Below are 25,285 nucleotides of genomic sequence, written 5' to 3' on the forward strand. Positions count from 1 at the left end.
TAGAGTTCCATTCCCTTTACTCCCTTTTCTTTCAAGACCTGCTAGAAGCAGATTTGATTTGCTCTTCTTGGGGAATCCATACTATCTTATGACTGGCTTCCTTGGTATCTCTTCTAGGGAGATGCTAAACAATATGGCTGAGGGAAGGGATGGGGCTTAGGAATGAAGCAGATGAAACCCATAGATTCCTGGATCTTGTTCTAAGAAAATTGATGGGATGACTTATGAACTCCATGGGCTTTGATTTGAAGGCGTGCTAGATAAATTGTGGGGCTTGTTCTCTACTTTACGCCTAAAATACCCACTGGGAGAGTTTGTCCAGTCATGCTAAGATCCTTCACCAGATATTGTTACCCTTTAAAAAAGGTCTGTTTTACTTTGTTTTGGATGCCGGGTGAGTGGGCGTTGAACTCAGGGCATTTCACGTACTAAACACATGCTCTCCCACTGGGCTGCACCCCCAGCTACACTTTGGTCTTGCTATGTCCCTCAAATGTACCTTTCAGAACCCTCTTCTGGATGATTTTAATATTAGAGGGTGTTACTGAACCCTATGCTAAAAAAAGTACTGTCCAGACCTCCAAAGTATAAACAGTTTTTTAAACTCACTGGTGGGCTTAAGGAAATATGTTAATCCGAATCGCCTCCATCTCCACACAACATACTACGAGCCTACAAAAGAGCCTCTGGGGCTTGTTTGAATCATATACCTGAACGCAAGGCCCTATAGTCGGGTGATTTTTCTTTGTAGTTTTAGTTTAGGCTGGAAGGCAGTGTAGGCCAGTGATTAGACCAATGATATTAAACTAGCACAAGAAGACCAGTGGTTGAGTTTGAGTTTGAGACCCTCTTGGATTTGACTGTGATTGGAAATGACTTCTCTCTTGTATATAGCCAATCTGGAAACCAACAAGTTTTTTTTTTCTTAGCCTGATCTTTCTGTTATACTACAGAGTGAATGTCACTGGAAAAAAACAATGCCATCATGTGGCTTTCACACTACAAGGCTTGGGGAGGTCAATTGAATGAAAATTGGTCTCCATGGCTTACCCTCTAGGCATCCTAAGTTGGCTATCATACAAAGCAAGTTGCATGGTATCCTTTTGGGATTTCTGTATCTAGATCTTATTTTAACTGAAAATAGGGAAGTCTTAGAATGACTAAAATGATACAGGGAACAGAGGAGCCTGCTTGGCCAATATTTACACAAAACCAAACTGGGTGGAGGTTTTTAATACAATTAATTCACCAGTTAAAATCATTACTGACCAACAACTAAGTAATCAGACATACAATATAAATAGAAGAAATGAGGGGTGGGCAGGTGGTTCAGTTAGTACAGTGACAGTCTTGCAATCACAAGGATCCTCAGAACTCATTAAAAAGAAAAAAGAAAAAAGAAAAAAGAAAAGAAAAAGCCAGGTATAGTAGCATTCACTTATAATCTCGCAGGCGTGAGTTATTTTAAAGCTTGTTTGTATCACAGAAAATTGTCATTTCTTCTTCAACTCTGGCAGACAGTTTGACTTGACAAAGTTAGGTGGGCTTGGTATCTGTGGCCTCTTACATCTTGGAGTGCATTCCCTTATGCTTTTCTGACTTTAACAGTTTCCACTGAGAACTCGACTCTTACTGTAAATGGGTTTTCCTTTATGAGATCAGTGAGTTTCAAATTCACCATTATTTTAATTAAAATATAATTATATAATTTCCCATTCTCTTTCGCCCTTAAAATCTTACCATGTGCTCCCCAATTTCTTTAAAATTCATGTCCTCTTTTTTTAAAGTTGTTTTTGTTGTTCTGTGTATACCTAAATATATAAGTACAACCTGCTTAGTCCTTATGTTGCCCATGTGCCTATGAGTTCAGGGATGATCAGCTGGTATTTGATAACCAAGCTGGGAGAGTGGGGCTCTTCCTGAAGGAGATTATTTCTCTTGCTCTCAGCATTCATTACTTCTCTGTAGTCTGTTGTCTACCTAGGACCCTGTGAACTTTCACCCTTCCATGGTACTGTTTCAGGCTGCCTTTAGCATCCTGTCTTCATTCTTTATATATAGCTATTTAATTATAAAGATGTCACGAAGATGGCTGCAATCCCAGCACCTGGGGAGGCAGAGGCAGGATGGACAGCTCCATGTTAAGCAAAATTGAAAAAAACTAATACCACATTTTCTTTTATACTCAAAATTTAGATTTAAATGTGTGGGTGTGTGTGTGTGTGCACGCGCGCGCGTGCTCACCTGTATTTTATGCAAGTCATAATATTAGGAAAGGGAAGATGAAGGAAGTGAAGACACCACATGGAAAGTGGGAGAAGAGAGAGAAAATAATTGGAAAATACATCGTGAAGATCAACTGAAATTTTAATCTCCAACTACAAATCACAGTAAAATGTAAGCATTCAGAAGAAATGTAAACTGATTAAATAAAGGGAGAAAATGATATCAAGGGTTTTTTTTTTTAAGAGCAAATGTCTAGATAAATGGAATGTACTAGAGGAATAGAAGTAAACTCGCAGGGCTACAGCCACCTAGTGTTCAACAAAGGTGCTTGCACATGCTTACGTGACAGGAGAATATGCTTCAAGATTCCATCTCATCCAAGACAGAATGAGAAAATGGCTATGACAAAGAAAATAAGTAGCAAGCCAGTAGTGGTGGCACATGCCCTTAATCCAGCACTCAGGGAGGCAGATGCAGGCAGACTGAGTTCAAGGCCATCCTGCTCTACAAAATAAATCCAGGACAGCCAGGGATACACATAAAAACCCTGTCTCCAAAAACCAAAAAGAAAAAAGAAAGAAAGAAAGGTGGAAATAAAGAAAGAAGGAAAAGAAATAGCAATGATGAGAGAAAGTCTAAGTCTTATGCACTGCCAGAGTGATGTAAATTGGCCCGGCCTATGTGGACATGAGTATTCATGGTTCTTAAAATGAAATAAAACAAAATAAAATAAAAATGGAACTAACTGATAACCCATACCTATTTCCACAGTGGCTGAGCCAGTTTACATCACCCTCAGCAGTGTATAAGACTCATCAACAAAGCACACAGCTATCTACACAGACATCATATTCCTACAGTATTCAAATTAGGTAGGAAATCGAGCCAGCATGGTTTTTCAAGACATGAGTGCATCAGGAAAACATAGTGCGCATACCTGCTGAATCTTCTCTCATTTCATTTTTTAAAATGAAGTTTCAGTGTGTAGGGACACCTACTGCTAGGCCTAAGGACATGAGTTTGATCCTCGGGGCTCAGCTAATGGAAAGAGACAAATGGTTCCTGAAAGTTGTCCTCTGGATTACACACACACACACACACACACACACACACACACACACACACACACAGAGAGAGAGAGAGAGAGAGAGAGAGAGAGAGAGAGAGAGAGAGATTGATTCATGTACTCACATACACACACCCACAAAAATAAATATATAGTCAAACGTTTATATTGAAATTATTACATTAGCAGGAAAATTGAAGGAACTAGACATCACCATCTTAAACAAAATTTTAAAAAACTAATACATTTTCTTTTGTATTCCAAATTTAAATTTCAAGGTGAGTGTGTATGTGTGTGTGTGTGTGTGTGTGTTTCTCTCTCTCTCTCTCTCTCTCTCTCCTCCCTCCCTCTCTCTCTCTTCTCTCTCTCTCTCTCTCTCTCTCTCTCTCTCTCTCTCTCTCTCTCTCTCTCTCTCTCCCTCTCTCTCTGGGTGTGTGTGTGTGTCTGGGTCTGGGTCTGGGTCTGGGTCTGGGTCTCTTCGTGTGTATACTCTTGTGCAAGTCATAAAATAGGAAGAGGAATATGAAGGAAAGTAAAGGACCTCAGGAAGTGGGAGAGGAGAAGAAGAAAATAATGAGAAAATGTGACATGAAAATTAGCTGAAATGTTAATGTCTCGCTATAAATCAGAGTAACAAGTATTCTAAAATATAAGGCCAAAAAAGGAAAACATAATAAAATTTCTCTGGATGACAAAGTATTTTCAAGCTAAGCATAAAGCTAATTTTCACTGCCATGACAAAGGCAAAGTTGTTGATTTTTACAACATAAAAAAGAAAAGCTGCGTAATTACAAATACTAACCAACTTACAGAACCAAATCCAACCCGGTAGTATTTTCAACAAATTCCTAATGGTTTCTACTTTTATCTACCTGTAGGACTGAAAATAGTTTATAAATTGTACCAGGAAGGAAACACATAGTTCTGTGTGACTGGGAAGTACTGAGGTCTGACTATGCCTCAGGTGTGGAGGTGGCCCCCTGGAATCCTCTGAGCTGCCCTAATGCTGTGATGACAAACACAAGTCACCACCTCATTGGTGCTATGATCCAAACTCGGGGTCCCCTGCTTGAGCAGCAAGAACCTCACTCAGTGAACCATCTCCCCAGCACCTAAAAATGTGGTCAGACCTGGTGGGGGAGGAGGACCCCACCTGTGAGAGGTCTAGGAGATGGGAATAGAGTGGGAAAGGGAGGGAGGGTGGGAAAAGGAAGATAAGAGTGAGGGGATTACAATTGGGATGTAATGTGAGTAAATTATAACAATAATAAAAAAGAAAGTAGGAGTCAGAGGATAAAGAGAACTCTGTGCAATGCTAAAAACAAAAAAGTAATCTTTTGCCACTTCAAAGCATCTAAATTCTCAGTCTTCTTGGAAACTTTTTACCCATTGCTGAAATTTGAGTTACATGCTTTTAAAACTATTCTGCTTACCAGAATCAAGATCAAGTGGAAACTGACAAAGTACTCCCTTGAAACATGTCTGGGGATCAAGTCTATACTGACTTCCTATATAATCCAGAAAAGACATGAACTCAGTATGGAAAGTATGTGTTTGAACCTGGAAAAAAAAGTGGGAAATGGCCTGCCTGATGATTCATTGGATGATGAATCTTCTATTTTAAGGAAATGAGTGCAGACTTTATTATGCAGAGGAACAGGAAGTGGCTCTTGGCTGATCCTTGGCAACACTGCCCCCTATCGTCTTCCACACAGCTTCCTTTCTCTTCTGCTTATGGAATGAAGTTTGGGTTTTCTGTTCCTGAGATTGTCCATCCATCTTCCCATGGGACTCCTCAGATGACACTTAATAGAATGCTAACCTATAGGTTGTCTCCACAGCACCTACTCAACCTACACAACCCTCACCACTACCTTAGCCTCCACCTCCTTTTTTAAGGATTTATTTATTTGTTTGTTTGTTTGTTTGTTTATACAGTCCTTTGCCCGCAAGAGGACACCAGATCTCATTATAGATGGTTGTGAGCCATGATGTGACTGCTGGGAATTGAACTCAAGACCTTTGGAAGAACAGGCAGAGCTCTTAACCTCTGAGCCATCTCTCCAGCTCCATAGCCTCCACTTCTAATCTCAGCCCCTACTTTCACCACTCCTGCCCCTATCCCCACATCCCCCTCCATTACCTGAGTCCCCATCTCTTACCTCAGCTCCTCAACCATTTCCCCCCCTGGGTTCCTCTCCCTCAGCCCCTACTACTCCCCCCACCCCTGGCCTCAGCCCCTAACCTTCATGTAGGTTTTCATCATTCTTTTCAGATCCCCTCACCTCAGCTTCTACTTCTCCCTTCAGCCATTCCTTCACCTCAGCCCCAGTGTGCTCTCTTCTCCCTCCCTGCCCCCCTCTCTCTTGACTCCCCATCCCAGCACTTTTACCCCAACCAGCTCTCTTTTTAAGGCGCCCCTCTCACTTCAGGCTCTAGCTTTCTTTTCAGCCCCTTTACCTCAGCTCTAGCTACTCACCATGACACCTACCCTTCAGCCCCAACACCTCAGCCCCTCCAGCTCCCTTAGCCTCAGGCATGCATTATCTCAACCTGAACCCAACACCTCAGTTCACCACCCATCATAATTACTCCCCACCTCTCCTGTCAGCCTTTACCCCTCATCTCAGCTGGCCTGGAACCTCAGCCCTCACCTAGTCTCCTTCTACTCTTTGCAGCCACCCTTTGCCACGACCCCACCCTTCACCTCAGCCCTCACTTCTCCACTTGGCTCTCACCCCTCTCCTCAGACCTCCTCTCACTTCAGTCTCCCTCTCAGCTCAGCTCCATTCCTTTCAGCACACTCTCTCATTTCAGCTCCCTTTCACTGAACCCCACTCTTCTTCCCCACCCACACCCTTTCACCACAGCCCCTACCCCCTTCCTGAGCCTCCAGCTTTCACTTCAGCTTTCCTTCTCACCTCAGCTACTATCAGCTCCTTTTCTTCACTCAGCTGTCATTTCTCACTCCGCCCATGGGCTCTCCTCACCTGCAGAGAGCATGGCATCTGCAGGCACCATCTTCACTACAGTTATTGTTTTCTTCATGGACCTGGTGGTTGCCTATTGATGTCATGCCAGCCCCAGAGGAGGGAAACTGGGCCCTATGGAGTAAAAATGCTAGCTGAGCTGGTGAGTGTTAATATACACTTAGAGACAGTAATGAGATAGGATGAAGTTCCAACCAGGCCACATGGCATTGGTGACCTAGGAAGCCAATTTGCAGAGTAATAGACGGTCCCACAGGTTTGAGAAAGGCCTCAGAGAAGACTGAGGTGGAGTTGCATTGGTCCTAGCCAGAGATCAAGAGAGATGCTTTCAAGATAGTGTGGGCTATTATATCTCAAAGCGAGGACGCAACCCAGGACCGAGGTAGAACATGACTGTACACAACTTTCAGGTCCCCACGGTTCAGTTTGTTTTCATAATTCTGGAATTTTACACTCCATTCTGCACCTTGTCTAATACACCACATCTTTATTTGTTCCAGTTAATCCAGAGGTTAAAAATGATGGGTACTCTGTGGAACAGTGAAATTCAAGGTCTAGGCCTACTCCTGGGCCTGATCATGGGCTTGAGCCTGAAGGTTAGCCTGGATGTTAATCTAGCCTTCCCCTTGGGACTGCTCTTGTACATCTATCTTGGCCTAGGCCTGCAGGAAAAGGCTTCTGCAGTCACAGGACACAAGGAGGTAAACACAGACAAGGAAACAAAAATAAACAGATGCATCTTCTACTGTCAAGTTTTCTGTGAAGTCAGCAACAAAGGAGGAAGAAAGGGAAGAACAGGTAGAGGAGGGTATGTGTATACTGATTACAGATGTTAGGGGTGAGGAACCACAGGGCCAACTGGATGCTGGCAAGGCACTAAGTGGTGACAATGGAGGGAGGCAGGAAGAGGTCCATGGGAGGGTGTCAGGGAGGCATCCTGGCTGTAGACTCTGCATAAGCAGCAGCCTTTGTGCCTACCCCATCTTTTGGCCATGTTCAGCTCTGGCCCAGGCCTGGGGGAGTGGTAGATGTTCTTTTCTCTAAATATGACTACAGAGGAAAAGCCAAGATCTATAAGGACTTTTAAATTTCCAAGGGATCTGAAATTCCAAGTGCCACCTGTGAGCCCCCAGTTTACTGGTCATGGAAAATAGGTGTGTTAGGGGGCTGGTACATGGGAGAAAATGTAAAGAAAGCAACCTCAAGGGGAAAAAAACCAGCAGATGTGTTTCTCAATATGAGATCTTGGCTTTTTGGTTTTGTGTGTGTGTGTGTGTGTGTGTGTGTGTGTGTCAAGACATGGTGTCTCTGTGTATCCTTGGCTATCCTGACTCAGTTTGTAGACCAGTCTGGCCTTGAACTCCCACCCACTTCTACTTCCCCAGTGACATGTGTCACTGCCCCAGTTGTGCAGGAGACACTAAAAAGTTACCCCTGAGGTAAATGCAGAGATTCCTCAATACACTCATCCAAAGTGGCAAAGTAGGCTGCAGAGGCCATGAGGTCTCTGCTGTCCCTGACAAGTACTATAGAAGCCAGGATGTGAAGCATGCTGGCTGGTCTCTTCAACAGAAGGCGGGTGTATATCTCTTTTCCACCCAGAAGCCTGGACCTGCTTGTGGTTAATAGCCTGGTGATCTGTGCCACCTGCAGGGCCAGGCCACACCCAAATCTCCCAGGCGATTATGTTTACCTCACACCCTCCCTCCCTAGACCTTCATCCTTAGTCTTGTTTCTCAGTCAATAGAACCCTTCCTTAGGACAGAGGTTAAAACGTACTTTATCTCCCCGTGACCTCCATACTGTCTGTATGACTGAAACCTCACTAGACTCTAAGCCCCTGCTCTAGGGAACCCATCCTCCTGGGAGAGGTCACGTGTACACTGTAAAGGAGTTTCTGTGCAGTTAGGACCAAATCTTCCTTCTACACGGGAAATTGAGATGACAGTTAAATGGAAACCTTCTCCCAAAATTGTACTGTACTTAGCCAAGTCTAAAATAAACTGCCCAGGGCAGACTCTACAAGTCTGAACCAACACCTGCTAATTAAGGCATGCTGGGACAGGATCCTCTTCTTGCCTCACAAGGATTATTACTGTGCCTGCCATGGCTTTTGCAGGGGGCCCCATGATGGTCCACACCTCTCTGTGTGGGAACTGCAGTCTCCTGGGGTCCCTTCTATTTGCACCTGGACTCACCTCACAGACCTAGGTTTGACTCTACCACACACAAGCCTAATCTCATCCCCCAAACTCTGACACAGTTTTCCCACCACAGGACTTCACCCAGGCATTCTCTAGCAATCAGCCACCCACTGGGATGGTCCTAACTCAGCATTCTCTACTCATAAACATCTTTTTCTTTAGAGGAAGGTAACACCTAGCCTCAGCCTGCCCCCAGAAGTGTGATGCTTTCTCATAGGCTGGAATAGCACCTATGCAGGAGAAAGCCCAGCAGGTGGGCCCAGCTGGTGCACTTATACCACTGTGTGGGGGTGCCAGGTGCATATGGTAGGTTGAAACAAGAATCACTTAGATGAGGTGACCATGCTTCACCACATCCCTCTGAGAGCCATCTTCCCCTCAGAGGGTTATCCCAGCTGGCTAGGCCCAGCTTCCCTGAATGGAATGGCATCTGATTAGGTGGAGACAGGGGAAGGGATGCAAGAGCCTGGTCCAAGGTGCTGAAGGATGAGGCCCATCCAGTATTCAAGCCCCTGTGGCTTGGGCTTGCAGATGGGTTTACATGACTGAACTGGGGAACTACAGTGCCAAGGGGCAGAAGGATCCGGAATGCCCTCCCCTAGCTGGTATCCATTTAAATGCACCTGACTTCTTTGTCCTCAATGTGGCCAAATCTCTGCAGTCAGCTCAGAGGAGAGCAAGGGTACATGGGAAGGAGCCCATGTCCTTCTCCAGAAACACATGTTGTCTGGCCAGCTCCTCTAACTCCCTGAGGTCCTGACAAAGCTTTATCAGACTGTGTACAGGGGCCTCTTCCAGTCTGATGTGGAAGCAGGGCTCCGCACATCACCTCAGGTGCTACTCTGGGCTCTAGTAAGTGGTCACTCCCTAAGGGGGACTTGGGTCACCACCATCCCTCCGGACACCCACCTTCCACTAGTGGGTGGTCACAGTCCTCACTTCCTAAACTTAAGAGCCTCTGCCTCTGGGAAAGCAGGACAGTCATGTGGGCAAGCACCCAACAAAACCTGTTGCTTGGTGAGGTCCAGGCAGAGACCATGCCCAGGGACTCCAGGGCTTGCAGTTACACATGGTTGAGATGGGAACTGAGCTATCCATGGCTAGAAAAGCACACAGCGCCCCCTCTTTTCAGTGTACCCACCAGTCTACTTCTCCATGCCAGACCCATGTGCCCAAGACACCAAGAGTGCAAAGAGTGTGACAGGGAAGGGGTCCCTAGCTCCTGCCCACCCCCAGCAGCAGGCAAAACTGTCCCATCCACTCCGCTAGGGTCCTGGAGTCCTGAAAGAGCTTTCTCAGGCTGTTCAAGTCAGTGAGATTTGAAGTGAGGGTCAGGACACCATGGGCCAATCCTGGGTCCCAATACTTCACCAACCTAGGAGGACAGGGCTCATGATGTTGTCTGCAGACCGTCCTTACCCATGAGTGTGGGCCACACCTAGCTAAACGTCCCAAAAAAGAAGAACCCCTGCCTCTGTTACTGCAAGTAAGGGCGGTCACAGTCTCTGTGGATTCATAGCTGTATCAATGCTGTTAGGTGGAGAGAACATTGTCTCCTTGGAGTCATCCATCACCTTTGACTCTTACAATCTTCTTCCTTCCTCTTCTGCATAGATTCCCTGAGCCTCTAGAGAAAGGGTTGAATAAAGACATTCTATTCAGGGACGTCTGTTTCAGAGTATTTCACTATTTATACATTGTCCAGTTGTGAGTCTCTGTGATGATCACCACATATTACAAGAAGAAGCTTCTCTATGTTTATGTGTTTTTAAAATCAGATTAATAGTAGTAGGCCTTTTCCTAGGCCCATAATCTGTTTAAAGTCCAGTTCTTGGCTGCTTTGTCAGGAGTGGGTTCCAGGTCACGGAGGAGCCCTTAAATACAATAGTGAGGAAGACAACGCCCAGACCAGATATCATATGCATCAAGTAAAACCTCCACTGCCAGAAATGAGCTGCATCTTCTGGAGCCACCAGCCAAGGGAATCCCAAACATCACAGGCATATTGCCAATGCCTTTAGTTACCCCCTGCCACAAACCTGACAATAAAGCTCTCTTGTTGAAGACACTACTTATGATGTTACACATGGAGAAATCAAACTGCTGTTGGATGAGAAGATTCAGCCCTACGGATTAGTGTTCATGGTGATGAAAGATACTTTGCATGCTACTGAAGTTAAAAAAAAAAAAAAAGCCATCATGAATATCATACAACTACAAACACTCCCATCCACTACAGTGAATTGCCTATAAGACATATTGGTACTACAGTGACCAAACATTATGGGTGCAACCAATTACTTTATTTGATATTTTTATATTCAATTACATTTTTATTTTATTTTTTAAATTTTTTAATTAATTTATTCTTGTTACATCTCAATGGTTATCCCATCCCTTGTACCCTCCCATTCTTCCCTCCCTCCCATTTTCCCCTTATTCCCCTCCCCTATGACTGTTCTTGAGGGGGATTTCCTCCCCCTGTATATGATCATAGGGTATCAAGTCTCTTCTTGGTAACCTGCTGTCCTTCCTCTGAGTGCCACCAGGTCTCCCCCTCCAGGGGATATGGTCAAATATGAGGCACCAGAGTACGTATGAAAGTCATACGCCACTCTCCACTCAACTGTGGAGACTGTTCTGACCATTGGCTAGATTTGGGTAGGGGTTTAGAGTTTACCACCTGTATTGTCCTTGGCTGGTGCCTTAGTTTGAGCAGGACCCCTGGGCCCAAATCTGTCTATCATAATGTTCTACTTGTAGGTTTCTAGGACCCTCTGGATCCTTCTACTTTGCTATTCTCCCATGCTTCTCTCATCTAGAGTCCCAATAGAATGTCCTCCCCTCTGTCCCAGTTTCCTGGTAAGTGAGGGCTTTCGAGGGACATGCCCCTTTGGGCTAGTATGCAGATATAAGTGAGTATATACCATTTGAGTCTTTCTGCTTCTGGGTTAACTCACTCATTATGATCATTTCTAGCTCAATCCATTTGTCCACAAATTTTGGGAATTCCTTGTTTTTAATAGCTGAGTAGTATTCCATAGTGTATATGTACCACAGTTTCTTTATCCATTCTTCTACTGAGGGACACTTAGGCTGTTTCCATGTTCTGGCTATTATGAATAAGGCTGCTATGAACATGGTTGAACAAATGATCTTGTTGTGTGCTGGAGCATCTTCTGGGTATATTCCAAGGAGTGGAATAGCTGGGTCTTGAGGAAGCCCTAATTCCAGTTTTCTGAGATAGCACCAGATAGATTTCCAAAGTGGCTGTACTAGTTTGCATTCCCACCAGCAATGAAGGAGTGTTCCTCTCTCCCCACATCCTCGCTAGGGGTAGTCACAACTGCATGTCAATTAGAGGCCACATGGGGGTAGTAACAGCACATGTCCCAACAAAACTCAAATCTAAACATAGTAGCATCGAAGCCACAGAAGCTACAGAGTAAACCATAAGATAACAGGAAGATGTCCCCCTAAAGTGACAGATACTGAGTAAATTATCAATGAATTATATTTGTCTATCTCACTTACTTCCCCTGTTTTAAGATACCAATGAATTTAAAAATCAAGATATATTTTTCTTACAGTTAAAAGTACATTTAGAAAGCCAAGCAGATTTTGAAATCATTTTCTAATTCACTGCAATACTTATTGTACCTTCTCATTCAAAATTCTAAAAGTACAATAAATCATTTATATGCAAGACTCAGCCATCGTATAATCAAAATAATTATTTTATGTTTTGATAGTATTGATGTAGTTAAATATGATTATAACAGTGATACTAAATATGCTAGGTCACTTTATTTTACTGCTAAAAAAAGTTAGAGGTGATAATTCAAAGAAATGATAAGGTTTTTGGTTTAATCCTAAATCACTGACTTGTACTATATATTTATTACTTATGGTTAAGGGGTTATTAATTGGCATCTAGTAATAGCCTTAGTGTAATTAAATTAAACAGTTCTTTCAAATTTTTTACTTTATATCTCACTTTTTTAAAAAAAATGATGGTTCAGTATCTGATGTTAAATTTATTTTTATTTGAAAGCTAATTAAAATGTTGAATTCATGTGGATTCTGAAGCAGTATTGAATATTAAGTAGATTTTCCCTCAAGAGGCTCCGCAGCCATCACTGCAACACTGATGCTGGCCTCCAGACAGCAGGTCCTGACCTGGGGCAAGAAGGACCTGAGAGCACAGTCTCCTAAGCGCGCGCCCCTGCCGTTTCCGGTCATGTTGTTCCTTCAACAATCCCTTGTCACAGCCTCTGAGCATGGGCACCAGACTACCTCCCACTCTTGACCCTAAGGAAGTGGGTGCTTAGGATCCCTCCCCACTCAGAAAGCTCTGGTGCCCCAGGCTACTGCATAGAGAACCACCAGGCGAGGAAGCTCAGGACTGGCCCGTGCAGGTGTGAGGACAACCATTCCAACTTCCATGCTCGAGCTTTGCTTGGTTCGGAGGCCAACCGTCACTCCGATTCTGTGCGATTCGCCCTCCGGACGGGTCGCAAATCTCAGAAAGGAGAACCCTTCTCAGAGACTACAGCTTTACTGCTGCTTCCCCGAAGTCACCATTGGCAAGCACATTGGCTCCCCCTCGCTAGGGGGAGTAGCCCGTTTCCCTCCTGCTTTCCGGGAGTCCCCCTTGGCAAGTACACTGGGGGCCCCTAGGGAGGGGTAGTTGCCCTTTTCCCTACTGCTTGCTGCCAGCCACCATTGGCAAGTACATTGGGGGGTCCTTGAGATGGGTTGTAGCCCTTTACCCTACTGCTTGCCGTGAGGCACCATTGGCAAGTACATTGGGGGGGTCCTTGAGAGGGGTCGTAGCCCTTTACCCTACTGCTTGCCGTGAGGCACCATTGGCAAGTACATTGGGGGGGGGTCCTTGAGATGGGTCGTAGCCCTTTTCCCTACTGCTTGCCGTGAGGCACCATTGGCAAGTACATTGGGGGGGTCCTTGAGATGGGTCGTAGCCCTTTTCCCTACTGCTTGCCGTGAGGCACCATTGGCAAGTACATTGGGGGGGGGGTCCTTGAGAGGGGTTGTAGCCCTTTACCCTACTGCTTGCCGTGAGGCACCATTGGCAAGTACATTGGGGGGGGTCCTTGAGATGGGTCGTAGCCCTTTTCCCTACTGCTTGCCGTGAGGCACCATTGGCAAGTACATTGGGGGGGTCCTTGAGAGGGGTCGTAGCCCTTTACCCTACTGCTTGCCGTGAGGCACCATTGGCAAGTACATTGGGGGGGGGTCCTTGAGAGGGGTCGTAGCCCTTTACCCTACTGCTTGCCGTGAGGCACCATTGGCAAGTACATTGGGGGCCCTTGCGACGGGGGAGTAGCTCATTTCCCTAAGGCTTACCCTGAGTCACCATTGGTAAGCACATTTGCAGCCCCTTATGAGGGGTAGTAGCCTGTTTCCCTACTGCTTGCCCTGAGTTACCACTGGGAAAGACATTGCTGTACCTTGTAAGGGGTCGTAGCACATTTCCCTACTGCTTGTGCCAGTCACCATTCCCAAGCAGGCTGCCCCTGGAGAGGGGCAGTAGCCAATTTCCGTACTGCTTGGCTTGAGTCGCCCTTGGGAAGGACGTTTGCTGTACCTTGCAAGGGGGGTAGTAACCCGTTTCCCTACTGTGTGTTGTGAGTCACCATTGACAGGTCCATTGGCTGCCCCTTGACAGGAATAGAAGCCCATTTCCCAAGTACTTGCCTCAAGACACTTGGTGAGTGCACATTTCCCTATAGCTTGTCGCGAGTCCCCTTGGGAAGGATACCTGATGTCTCTTTCAAGGAGTAGTAACTGATTCCCCTATTGTTTGACACAAATCACCATTGGCAAGTATATTGGCTGTTCCTGGCGAGGGGTAGTAGACTGTTTCCTTACTGCTTGCCACAGGGAGTCACCACTGGGAAGGGCATTTGTTGTACCTTGTAAGGAGTAGTAACCCATTTCCCTACTGCTTGTCCAGAGTCACCATTGATAAATCCATGGGCTGCCCCAGCTAGAGGTAGAAGCCCATTTCCCTACTGATCACTGCAAGTTACCATTATCAAACACATTGGCTGCCCCCTTGAGAGGGGTAGTAGGACATTCCTCTACTGCTTGTCGAGGGTCCTGCCATTTGTAGTTTGGTCAGCCTTGTTCCTGTTTGAGATTCATGATGCATTTTTTGATGCTGCCACCACCTGGATCCCTGAGCTGCTTTCTAGCCTGTGCAGGTTCATGCTCCTCCACATTTTCTGCCAGGCATCTGGAGAAACAGTATGCATGCCTTCTGAATTCTGGCAGGTGAGAAGGTGTCCTTCTCTGACATGGCCCCAGATCTTATTGGAGGCAGAGTGAAAAATGTTATCTCTTGACTTGCCCTGCACCCTGGAATGACAGCATCACCTTCTGTAGTCTGTGCACATGCACGCTTACTTCCTTTCCTGTCTGCAGCTGCATGGGGCAGTGGGGGACCTAGGTGACAGAGATGTAAGTGAACAGTCAGCCCACTGGGTGGATTAGTACTTCCTGATTTCCACAGAGAACTGGCTACTAGGAGAGAAATCTCTTCTCCACCCCCAGCCCCCATGACAGGGTGACTGACATGACAACGGAGGACAAGCCACTCTTTCCTGGTTACAGATACATTTGGGAAGGATACTCACAGACTGGAGAGGTGGAATCACTGGACAGACACACAAAGCGCATAGGTCGGTGCCTGCAGCCAACCTGAGTGCCTGTGTGAGCTGAGCCTGTGAGTGTGACCTGGGAGCGTGTGTGCTCTTCCAAGGGACAGGAAAGGTTCTCACTACTACTGTCTGAAGCAAAGCCCCAAGGACTAGCTGCTCACCCAGCCCTGCCTCTTTGTCCTCAGGTGACACCTCTTTGGTGTCAGCTTCATCATTTCAGGCCCTGAAAGCATAATTCCCCAACACATGTAAATGGATGCCTTGTCTCTGTTTGGCGATGATTGTCGCATGTGCTCTTGACAGCACCTTCCCCTAGATAGCTATGGCTTGTGTGGTCTGAGAGAGAAGCAGGAGAGCATTTAAGGAGGAGGTGAACGGGGGTGGTGGGCTTGGGTAGGCTTGGGACAGAGGGTGAGGGGGCTAGAATTGGCAGGCAGGTGCTGACGCATAGTTCCCTTGGAGGACTGTGGATGCCAAGTGGTGTTACTCTCTTGCATTGGATACCTGACACAGGAAGTAAACATGTCCCCAAAATACAGCTGCCTATAAACTGGCCACTAATCGCAGTTAGGCAGACTGAGATATAAAACAGTGTGGTATGGACTCCTGAGGAAGGGCCAGACTGAGTCCCCTCAACAGGCATTACTTTGTGTCTCTATCTGAGCCTTCACCCTGCTCAGCGTTGGGTTAAGCACCAGCTGGGCATTATAGGGTGTGCAGCCGGGGTTTCTCTGTGACCTTCCAGCTCATCGGGATCTCTCCGTGTATCTCTGCCTCTGTGTGTGAGCAATGTACACGGTACCCTTCTTGTTCCCTCTCATCAGACTGTCCCTCCCGTGTCTGTCTTACCACAGGGAGGGAAGCCGCTGTTCCCATCTGGAGAAAACGCGAATAGCCTTCACAGGCAGGGATTGTGTGCAAGGTCTTGATAGAGGGCCTTTAGAATTGGGGGTAAAGCAGGCGTGGAGACAGAGATTTCAGGGTTCCATCTCCCACACTTCTCCGTGTGCCTCTGTAGAAGATAGTGCTATTTTCATGGGGAAGGTGACTATCACAGAAATTTCAGCAAACCTTTGAAAGTAGTGCACCGTAGGCGATGGCTGAGAAGGTGGAGGCAGGTGGCAATACTTCTAGGATTTAAGTGTAGGAAACAGAAAGAGGTTTCAGATGCCCTGGAGCAATAGGCACACAGGGAGGGAATGCAAACTGGGGAGAGCATGGCCTGATATGACTGATTCTGTCTGGTTATGACTGTTTACAACTGGGTTACAGATGTTGCACAGATGCCCTGGTTTGTGGTCTTGAACACACAGTTGTTACTCCTGGGTACGCTTTCTGACTGAAGTATGTGGGGCCCAGAACGCCCTGCTTGAGGGAAGCAGAAGCAAGCTCAGGCCTGGGAGGGGTAGGAAGGGTGCATTCTATAAGTGTAACTCAGGCATCCTTGGTTTCTAAGGGTACCCTGTGAGGGCTGAGCTCTCACGTACCCAACACATGGTGCCCAGGTGGGCGTGGGGCGGGCATGGATGGGCTGGATGGTGCTCACTCGGCCTTGGTGGAGAGCAACCTGTACCACGCAGCACCATCAGAAGGCAGACTACAGTAACTGAGGGGCTTGTGTTTTCCTCTCTGTCCTCAGGAGACGCCTGCGTGACGAGGCCCAGGACTCCAAGGGGGCCAAATCAGAGCAAGTCAGCCCTGTAAGGGATCACACAGCCTCATCAGAGGAAAGGTTGATGCTGGCTGATCTCTACGTTGAGCCCCATACTGCCACCATACACATTGAATATTGCATCATCCAACAGGTGTGGCTTGAGACACACCTAGACCCCTTTATGCAGATAACCACTTTAGGCATTGTGAAATGGGGTTTGAAGTCCCTTAGCCTTGGATGGGAGTACAACAGGAGGGGCCCAGTACCTTGCCATAATGAATAAGGAGCTAGTGTGTACCACCGGGTGCTTATGGATACAGAGGGTGGGAAGGGAAGGACTGAGGGAGGGACTGAGGAGAACATCATTTGTCTCTCATGTTTCTGTAAGGTTGGGAAGTCCCAGGATAAGGTCTGGGGTCCCCATGCTCAGTGTGATCACACACACTCAGAAGGGACGAAGGGTAACAGGAGTTCCCAAGAAGAACAGTGACCTCTGGGCGCTCGTCATGAGCCCTGAGTCCACAGTGCTCTGCCCAACTGTGCCTTGTTGTGCCCAGGAAGTGACAGGAAATCATTTGCATCCTTGAATAAACAGTGAGCAGAGGTGCCATGTGAGCCCTTCCCTAGTTCTTCCACTGTGTTGCAGGCCTTCAAGGCGAGCACAGAGGGCCTCTTCTGAGGATGAGACAGATTTGGGATTAGTTTCACATAAGCACACATGACATACACAGAGCTGATAGGAACCCAGCAGGCTCAAGGCAGACCCAGTCAGGAACAGAGTAGCCACCACCCCATAAACTCGACATGCAGGAGGGCAGGCATGCACACATAAATGCAAAATTACTCTTGAGCTCGTACGCACTTGCACAAGTGAACAGAAATGTGCACACGCGCGCGCGCACACACACACACACACACACACACACACACACACACACACACACACGCAGGCAGAAGGGGTTGCCAAAGAAAGGTATGATATTCCACCGAAAAGCCCAAGGAGGAGTAACTATGTTGAGAGGCACAGTACGGAGGATCATGAACAGGATTGCTAAGCTACAGATGGCATTGACTGCTACTGGACCTAGGGATGGATGGGCAAGTGACCATTCAGGTCCTCAAGTAGCTGCTTTGATCTCCTACCTGTCTAAGATGATATGGGTTAAAATTAGGGCACAGAGGTTGTGGGCAAGAGAGTTCTCTGGTCTGGATCAGTTGGAGGAACAGTGCCGCCCATCACAGGCAGATATGGTGTGCAGGGTCTATTGCAGACTAGACATTTGCAGCAGGAGGGTGCACAGCTCCCACAGAGACACTCACTCCATCTGACACTCCCTAGTCTGCCCATTTCTCCACAATGGAGTACTTTCTCTTGGGAGCTCTCTCCATGTGTGCCCCGTGGACACTTGGTCCAGGATGGTGTTGGAAATCACAGATCTGAACCAAAAGTTTGGAGGGGGTGGAGGGGATGGGGCCAGGAGCTATGTTAGCAGCCATCCTTACTTGCCATGTTATGCAAATTACCACGAAGTTTTCTCCTCCTCCTTGCTGCTCAACCAGGAATCCCACAAGTATGGAAGGCATGTGCACTAGGTGTCCACAGGTTTCCCAGTATGGGGTGGGGGGGGGTCAGTGGCAGAGCAGGACTATCTTTCTAGGAAGGAATCCAATGAGGCTTCCCCCTTTCCGACCCCCACCCCTCTCAAGGGCATCCCAGGGAGCCCCAAGGTACTGAATGGGTGGGCAAGAAAATACACAATCCTTGTAAAGACACCCAGCTCTCTGGGAAGAAGTGCACCACCCCAGCCTCAGGGTGGGGAATAAAATGGTCATGAGTGCTTGGTGAATAGGCTAGGGAGCCTTCCCTATCTTCTCCTGCTCCTGGAGAACAGACTTCTGTGAGCTCCCTCGATTTCCCTTGCCTCACCTCACTGAGCTGATGCCCCCGTGTCCACTAAAGGCTATTTCCTTCCTCATGCAGCTCTGTTTCTCTCTCCCACCCTCCAGGATATGCCCATGCCCGCCACATCACCCTGAGCGAAGAAGTCAGTTCAAGCTTTTCCACAAGACTCTGCAGGGAGGCCAGCACCTCAGGCAGCTAGGCCAGAGGACCCGCAGGCAGTCAAGGAACCAGCAGCAACCCCAGATCAGCACAGCCCCAGAGTCCAGTCACCATGGACTCTGCAGAGTATGTGCTCTGAGGCAGGGTCAGCTGTGTCCTGCAAGGGTCTTGTTGAGAACCAGGACCTCAGCCCATAGTAAGAGGAGAGGGGTACCCTTCTTGGAGGTGCAAATCCTGCCGGTGGGTGAGAAGAAAAGAGTGAGGAGCACTGAGGCGAAGACCCTAAGCAAGTCTGAAATCTTAACCATGGCATCCTTGGCAGAAAAGGAGTCACAGGGCAGTGGATTGCCAGGGCAGACCAAGGGATACAGGAGAGTCCTCAAGGTGGTACTGTATGATCTGGCCAAGGGAGGGCACTTGTCTCCAGGGGGAGAGGCAGGTGGCCAAAGAACCAGCATAGAGGCTGCAAAGGTTGTTCAAGAGCAGGTCAGCTCCAGCTGCAGCCCACCCAAGAAGCTTTGCCTTCAAGCATGCAGCCAGAAAGGACAAGGGCTCTCTCAGAGGATCCCTGGGAAGGAGGGGCACCTTGCCTCGGGTCCTGAGGCGAAGACCCTAAGCAAGTCCAAAATCTTAACCATGGCATCCTTGGCAGAAAAGGAGTCACAGGGCAGTGGCTTGCCAGGGCAGACCAAGGGATACAGGAGAGTCCTCAAGGTGGTACTGTATGATCTGGCCAAGGGAGGGCACTTGTCTCCAGGAGGAGAGGCAGGTGGCCAAAGAACCAGCATGGAGGCTACAAAGGTTCCCGAAGAGCAGGCCAGCTCCAGCTGCAGCCCACCCAAGAAGCTTTGCCTTCAAGCATGCAGCCAGAAAGGACAAGGGCTCTCTCAGAGGATCCCTGGGAAGGAGGGGCACCTTGCCTTGGGTCCTGAGGCGAAGACCCTAAGCAAGTCCAAAATCTTAACCATGGCATCCTTGGCAGAAAAGGAGTCACAGGGCAGTGGCTTGCCAGGGCAGACCAAGGGATACAGGAGAGTCCTCAAGGTGGTACTGTATGATCTGGCCAAGGGAGGGCACTTGTCTCCAGGAGGAAAGGTAGTTGGCCAAAGAACCAGCGTGGAGGCTACAAAGGTTCCCGAAGAGCAGGCCAGCTCCAGCTGCAGCCCACCCAAGAAGCTTTGTCTCCAAGCATGCAGCCAGAAAGGCCAAGGGCTCTCCCAGAAGAGTCCTGGGAAGCGGGGGCACCTTGCCTGGGGTCCTGTGGTGATGGCCTCAAAGAATGTGCCTGATGTGCAAGGGGGGAAAACCCAAGCACACACTGCTATTGGGCCCCCTCACTTTGAAAAACAAGGGAGTGTGCTAAGAGGCAACAGAGTGTGGCCAAGGTCCCCAGCACCCGCAGGAAAAGCTGCTGGTAATCCAGGGAAGAGAAAGCTGAGCACATCCAAGCACAAGCTTCAGAGTGCCCCAGCCTCCAGGGAGGGCACCTGGGCTAAAAATGAGCAGCAGGCTGCCTCTGGGATACCAAGGAGGAAGAAGAGGCACATCTCCACCTCCCCCAAAGCCCCAAAGCCACAAGCAAGAGCACAGTGTGCAGGCCTAGAGATCCGGGCTATTGGAGCCCAGAGGAAGACCACCTTCCCAGAGGACAAGGGGGACCCCAGCCCAGGGACCCTGAAGGCAGATGCAAAGGAGGCATCTGCAGCCTGCATGCCTCCTATCCCGAGGCTGAAGAGGTCGCTCCGCCTTGCTAGCACAAAAAGGAAGAGCCACATGCTGTGGCCCCTGTACAGGGCCGAGGAACTGGAACCTCAAGTGTACTCAAAGGCGGCTAGCACCAAGTTCCAGAGGAGAGGGGCCGCGATTCAAGAAGACAGCCAAGCCAACATGGGGGCTTCTTCTGCCCAGGGCCCGAATACCATTGAACAAGGAATGCTGGTCTGGTTCAAATTTCAGGACCTTCCATTCTGGCCAGCGGTGGTCAAGAGCATCAGCAAACACGACAAGATGGCAAGGGTGCTGTTGATCGAGGGCAACATGCAGCTTGAGCGCAGGGGTATTCGTGTCCCTCTCCACAAGCTGAAGCATCTGGACTGTAGGGAGAAGATAAAGCTCTTGAGGAGAGCCAGCAGAGTATACGGCCATGGCATAGGCTGGTGCTTCTCACTGATCGACCACTACAGAGAGAACCTGGCCTGTGGCTCCTCCCTGGGCTCCTTTATGGACTACTACACCGCCCGAGCCAGCTACCCGCTGAGGAGGGCCATCCAAGAGGGCGACCTGCACATTGACTTCCCCAAGGTGAGCTATGCTGACTTAGAAGATTGGGAAGAGGAGACGGCCCTGGCTGGGAAGGGGCCCCACAAGAAACTTCTGCCTGACCGCATGAGGGCTGCATGGGACAGAAGCAACAAGAAGCTAGTAGACTTCATTGTCAAGAGGAAAGGGGTTGACCAGCACCTGCTGGACATCGTGAAGGGCAGAACACAGTCCAAGTGGTTAGACAACCTCCGGAAATCTAAGAGGCAAGTCTTCTGCATTGAGACCTACCTGGAGGATGACGACCAGTTGTATCTTGTGGCCAGCCATTTGCAAAACTTAGCCAAGGAAGCAGATGAGGCCCTACTCTCCCTGACTAGAGGAGACAAAGTGCGCTTTACCATGGAGGTTCTCCTTCCAGAAGCAATCATCTGCTCCATCGCTGCCCTGGAGGAGCTCAGCTACAAGGAGGCAGAAGAGAAGTACCTGCGTGGCCCACCCGTGCACTACCGCGAGAAAGAGCTCTTCGACAAGACCATCTTAAAGGCTGCCAGCAAGAGGTCAGCAGCCAGGATTCGGACTGCCAGCGCCCCTCCTACGCTTGGTCCCACTTCTTAGAAGGGACCACCCTCCTTTCAGCCATCACCCGTGCAACTCCCCAAGACAGGAGACAGGCAGCACCCCACAAAGAGGAACATCCAGGAGACTGTGGGGCATGCTATGGGCAATGTGAAAGCTCCTCACTTGGGGCCGCGGTGAGCGTTTTCTTTCCCTCCCTCGAAATAAATGTTTACTTTCTTGTTTGACAGTGCAGGTGTCTAGATTGTCTCTATGAATCCTGTTAGCTTCAGGCCAGGCCTAGCCCTCTTTGGCTTGAGCCAGAGGACCCAGAAGTCCTGTGGGCGCGCTTCCCTGGAACCTCACCAGCCCTGTATGGAGTATTGGCTAGCTAGGCACTCGGCCTAGCACTCTCTGCAGGGACCCTAAGTACACAGACAGCACACCAGATTCCTCGTGAAGCCTTGGCTCAGACTCCCCCATACTTCCTTGCCCTCCTCTCTGTCTTCTATCTAGGACGCGAAGGGTGGGGCCCGGGTTCCACAGTTTTCTGCCACTACCCTGTAGAGAGGATGTGTGTTTTATTGCTGGTCCTTGGAGCCAGAGAAGAGAAATGTGAGCCTCAAGATGGTCTGATTTCAAAGACCACAGTGTAATGCATTCTGTCTCTGTCTGTCTGTCTGTCTGTCTGTCTGTCTGTCTGTCTGTCTGTCTGTCTGTCTCTCTCTCTCTCTCTCTCTCTCTCTCTCTCTGTGTGTGTGTGTGTGTGTGTGTGTGCGTGTGCGTGCGCGCGTGCGCCTGAGTGTGTGCACAAGTTGTAGATAATTAGGTAAAAATCTGGTGTCTTCAGTTATTCTCTTCTACTTTCTGAGACAGGATCTGTGACTGACATGTTGCTCACTAATTGGCTAGAATGGCTGGCTAGGCACCTCTTTTGATCCTCCTGTGTTTTTCACTTCAGTGCTGAGATTGAACATGACTGTCCATAAAACCTTTCTTTTAATGTAATGAACTCAGGTTTCCCCACTATAAAGGAAGCACTTCGCACTCTCAGCCACCCTCAACCCCCCAGATTCTTTATACTATTAATGAGAAAGATTTGCCAACCCTGTGGGCTGACTGTCTGCAGCAGACATCACCATCTCAGCTTTGCTCAGATTCCTGAGATCAGAGCCTTCAGCTGTTTGCAGGAGAAGGCAGGGCCTGTCATTTCTTGGAGTCACAGACACCTGGGGTGTACTGATGAGAAGCAGCCAGGCCACACTGCCCAGGAGGTCCTGTTGGCCCATCTTGGACCACAGTCCTTGGTGTATTTCAGAGAAAGGGCACTGAATCAGCGCCTCTGTGGATCCTGAAGTACAACCTTATAAGTGGCTGAGGCCACTGTGCCCTTGTTCTCTGCTGAATCCCTGTAAATTCCCTTGTGTCCCCCAGCCAGTGCCTCTGGATTCCCAGCACCTGCTCCCTTCCTGTTGCACTGGAGAATGCTGAACCTGAGTCTTTGACGCTAATTATTGCCTTTCCTCTCTGCACACGGTAGGCTCTTACCCGGGTAAAGGGCCAAGCATGGTGCAAGTGCTTGTATTCTCAGGGGTGGGACCGCAGGGACAGGACCCCTGGGGCTTGCTGACCAGCCAGTAGAGCTGAATTGGCAAGCACCGGGTTCTGCAAGAGACCATGTCTAAACAAACTAAGGTGAAGAGCAAATGAGGAAGACACCTGAAGTCAGCTTCTCGTTTTCATGTTCAGGTACACACAGAAATGAACAAATACACATGCCAAAGACAAAGTGAGGAAGATTTTAAAATGGAACCAAGTTTTCCTTCTGTGCTATAAGCCACCTCTCTGTAAAAGCCACCAACACGGTACAACTCAATCAATCCTTCTCACATTTAAAACGTATAGGAGTCATCGACACCTCCCGCCTTCCTGATTCTGACTACATGTAGGGCAAGAATTAAGAATTCCAGTCCATTCATGGCTTTCCCAAGAGAAGGCCAAGTCTAAGGTCATTGTGTTCTACACACCCAGGCACCGGGGCAGTCCAGTTCTCAGAGGATGCAAGTCAGACATAGTCTCCCCTGCATATTCAGCCTCTACTATGGCTTTAACTGCCCCTGCCCCTTGTGGGTTATGTCCTGACAACAAGCCCCTCTCTCCTCACCTTCTACCATCCATGGGCCTCTTTACCCCAGCAGCACCATTTCCCCTGCCCACAGCAGCCACCTGTTCCAGAGCTAGAAGCTCAAGGGAGGGAACCTGGCACTCCTTGGAGTCCCTGACACCTGCGGTGTAGTGATGAGACACAGCCCTGCAGCGCCTCCCAGAAGGTCCTGTTCTCCTCCTCCTTTGATCTATTTCCTCGAGTTTTCTTGGGGACACAGGACTGCTTTTTTCCTCCTGTGGTCTCTGATGTCTCCTTCCCAATATATTCTCTCTCTGTTTCTCTGTCTCTGTCTCTCTGTCTCTCTCTGTCTCTCTGTCACTCTGTCTCTGTCAGTGTCTCTGTCTGTCTGTCTGTCTGTTTCTCTCTCTCTGTGTGTGTGTGTGTCCTGTAGGCTCAATTTTCTTATCAATTATATTTTATTATGAATTTATTAAGCAAGCCCACATCCCTAACAACCCCACTAACCCAAACAACCATAAAAGGTTATTAAAGAAGTCTACAATGAAACCTTAAGGATATCAGTTCTGAGGAATGATTCTTCTGGCCTACTCACCAGAATTTCAGACCAGCAATTCCACTAAACTTGCTGGTGGAACTGGGAGCAGCATCTGGAATGTCAAGGCTCAGCTGGCATGCAAATCCTTGAAGCTTTTCCTGGAGCAGTTCTCTTTAGGAGCCTCGTGAAGTGTTCCTATTTGATTTATGTGTCTTATTTGATTTATCGAGACAGGGTTTCTGTGTATAGCCTTGGCTCTCCTGGACTTGCTTTGTAGACCAGTCTAGCCTCAGAGTTAGAGATCTGCCTGCCTCTGCCTCCCCAAGCGTTCGGATTATAGGCATGTGCCACTGTGCCCATCCTTAATAAATCCTCAATTCCACTCTCCCACTTTGTTTTGCCAAGTTCTGTAAAATGTACTTTATTTTGATACTAAGAGTTTGCCTTATTTCTTTGTTTTCTTTTAGAATATAGCATGCTTTATCAACGTTCATGGCTTCATCAGCTTTCTTTTCTCTCTTCATGTGTGTCCAATTTTGACAAATGTTGCTTAGGTGCAATGTGTACTGCTGGCCCTCAGCTGATATACTCTTTTATTTCCATCTAATTCATATTGCTATTCGTTCTTAGCATCGCTCTATTTATTTTTTTAATCCAGATGACTTCTCTATTATTGGTAAAGGGTATTGAACTCACCCACTATGAGCGTATTGGTCTTTAACTGTAGCTTTACATTTTGCCATCAAATTGTGTGTCCAGGTGTTTGGCTCATGCATTTTAAGATGAGTGTTCTCTTGCGCCAGAACAGTCCATTGATGAGAATGAAGGAATCTCCTTTATCTCTTTTCTTCTTGACTTGAATTTTATTTTGTCTTATATTAAAATATCTACACCTATATTTCTTATAGACACCAAAATGA

At 48.0% G+C, this 25,285-nt stretch overlaps 1 protein-coding gene across 1 annotated transcript in view; it reads left to right on the forward strand.

Moving 5' to 3' along the window:
- The window catches only part of KIAA1210, a 46,790-nt gene extending 24,947 nt beyond the window's left edge, over positions 1–21,843 (forward strand). The window contains exons 7-10 of the mRNA XM_084788572.1: positions 6,783–6,983; positions 12,940–13,172; positions 16,809–16,974; positions 18,805–21,843. Of these exons, the coding sequence (XP_084644698.1) occupies positions 6,783–6,983; positions 12,940–13,172; positions 16,809–16,974; positions 18,805–21,762 (3,558 nt within the window). The 3' untranslated portion in view covers positions 21,763–21,843. The remainder of the gene's footprint in view (positions 1–6,782; positions 6,984–12,939; positions 13,173–16,808; positions 16,975–18,804) is intronic.
- The last annotated feature ends 3,442 nt before the right edge of the window (positions 21,844–25,285 follow it).

This window comes from Acomys minous, assembly GCF_964271855.1.
Source record: "Acomys minous genome assembly, chromosome: 7".
Lineage (NCBI taxonomy): Eukaryota > Metazoa > Chordata > Mammalia > Rodentia > Muridae > Acomys > Acomys minous.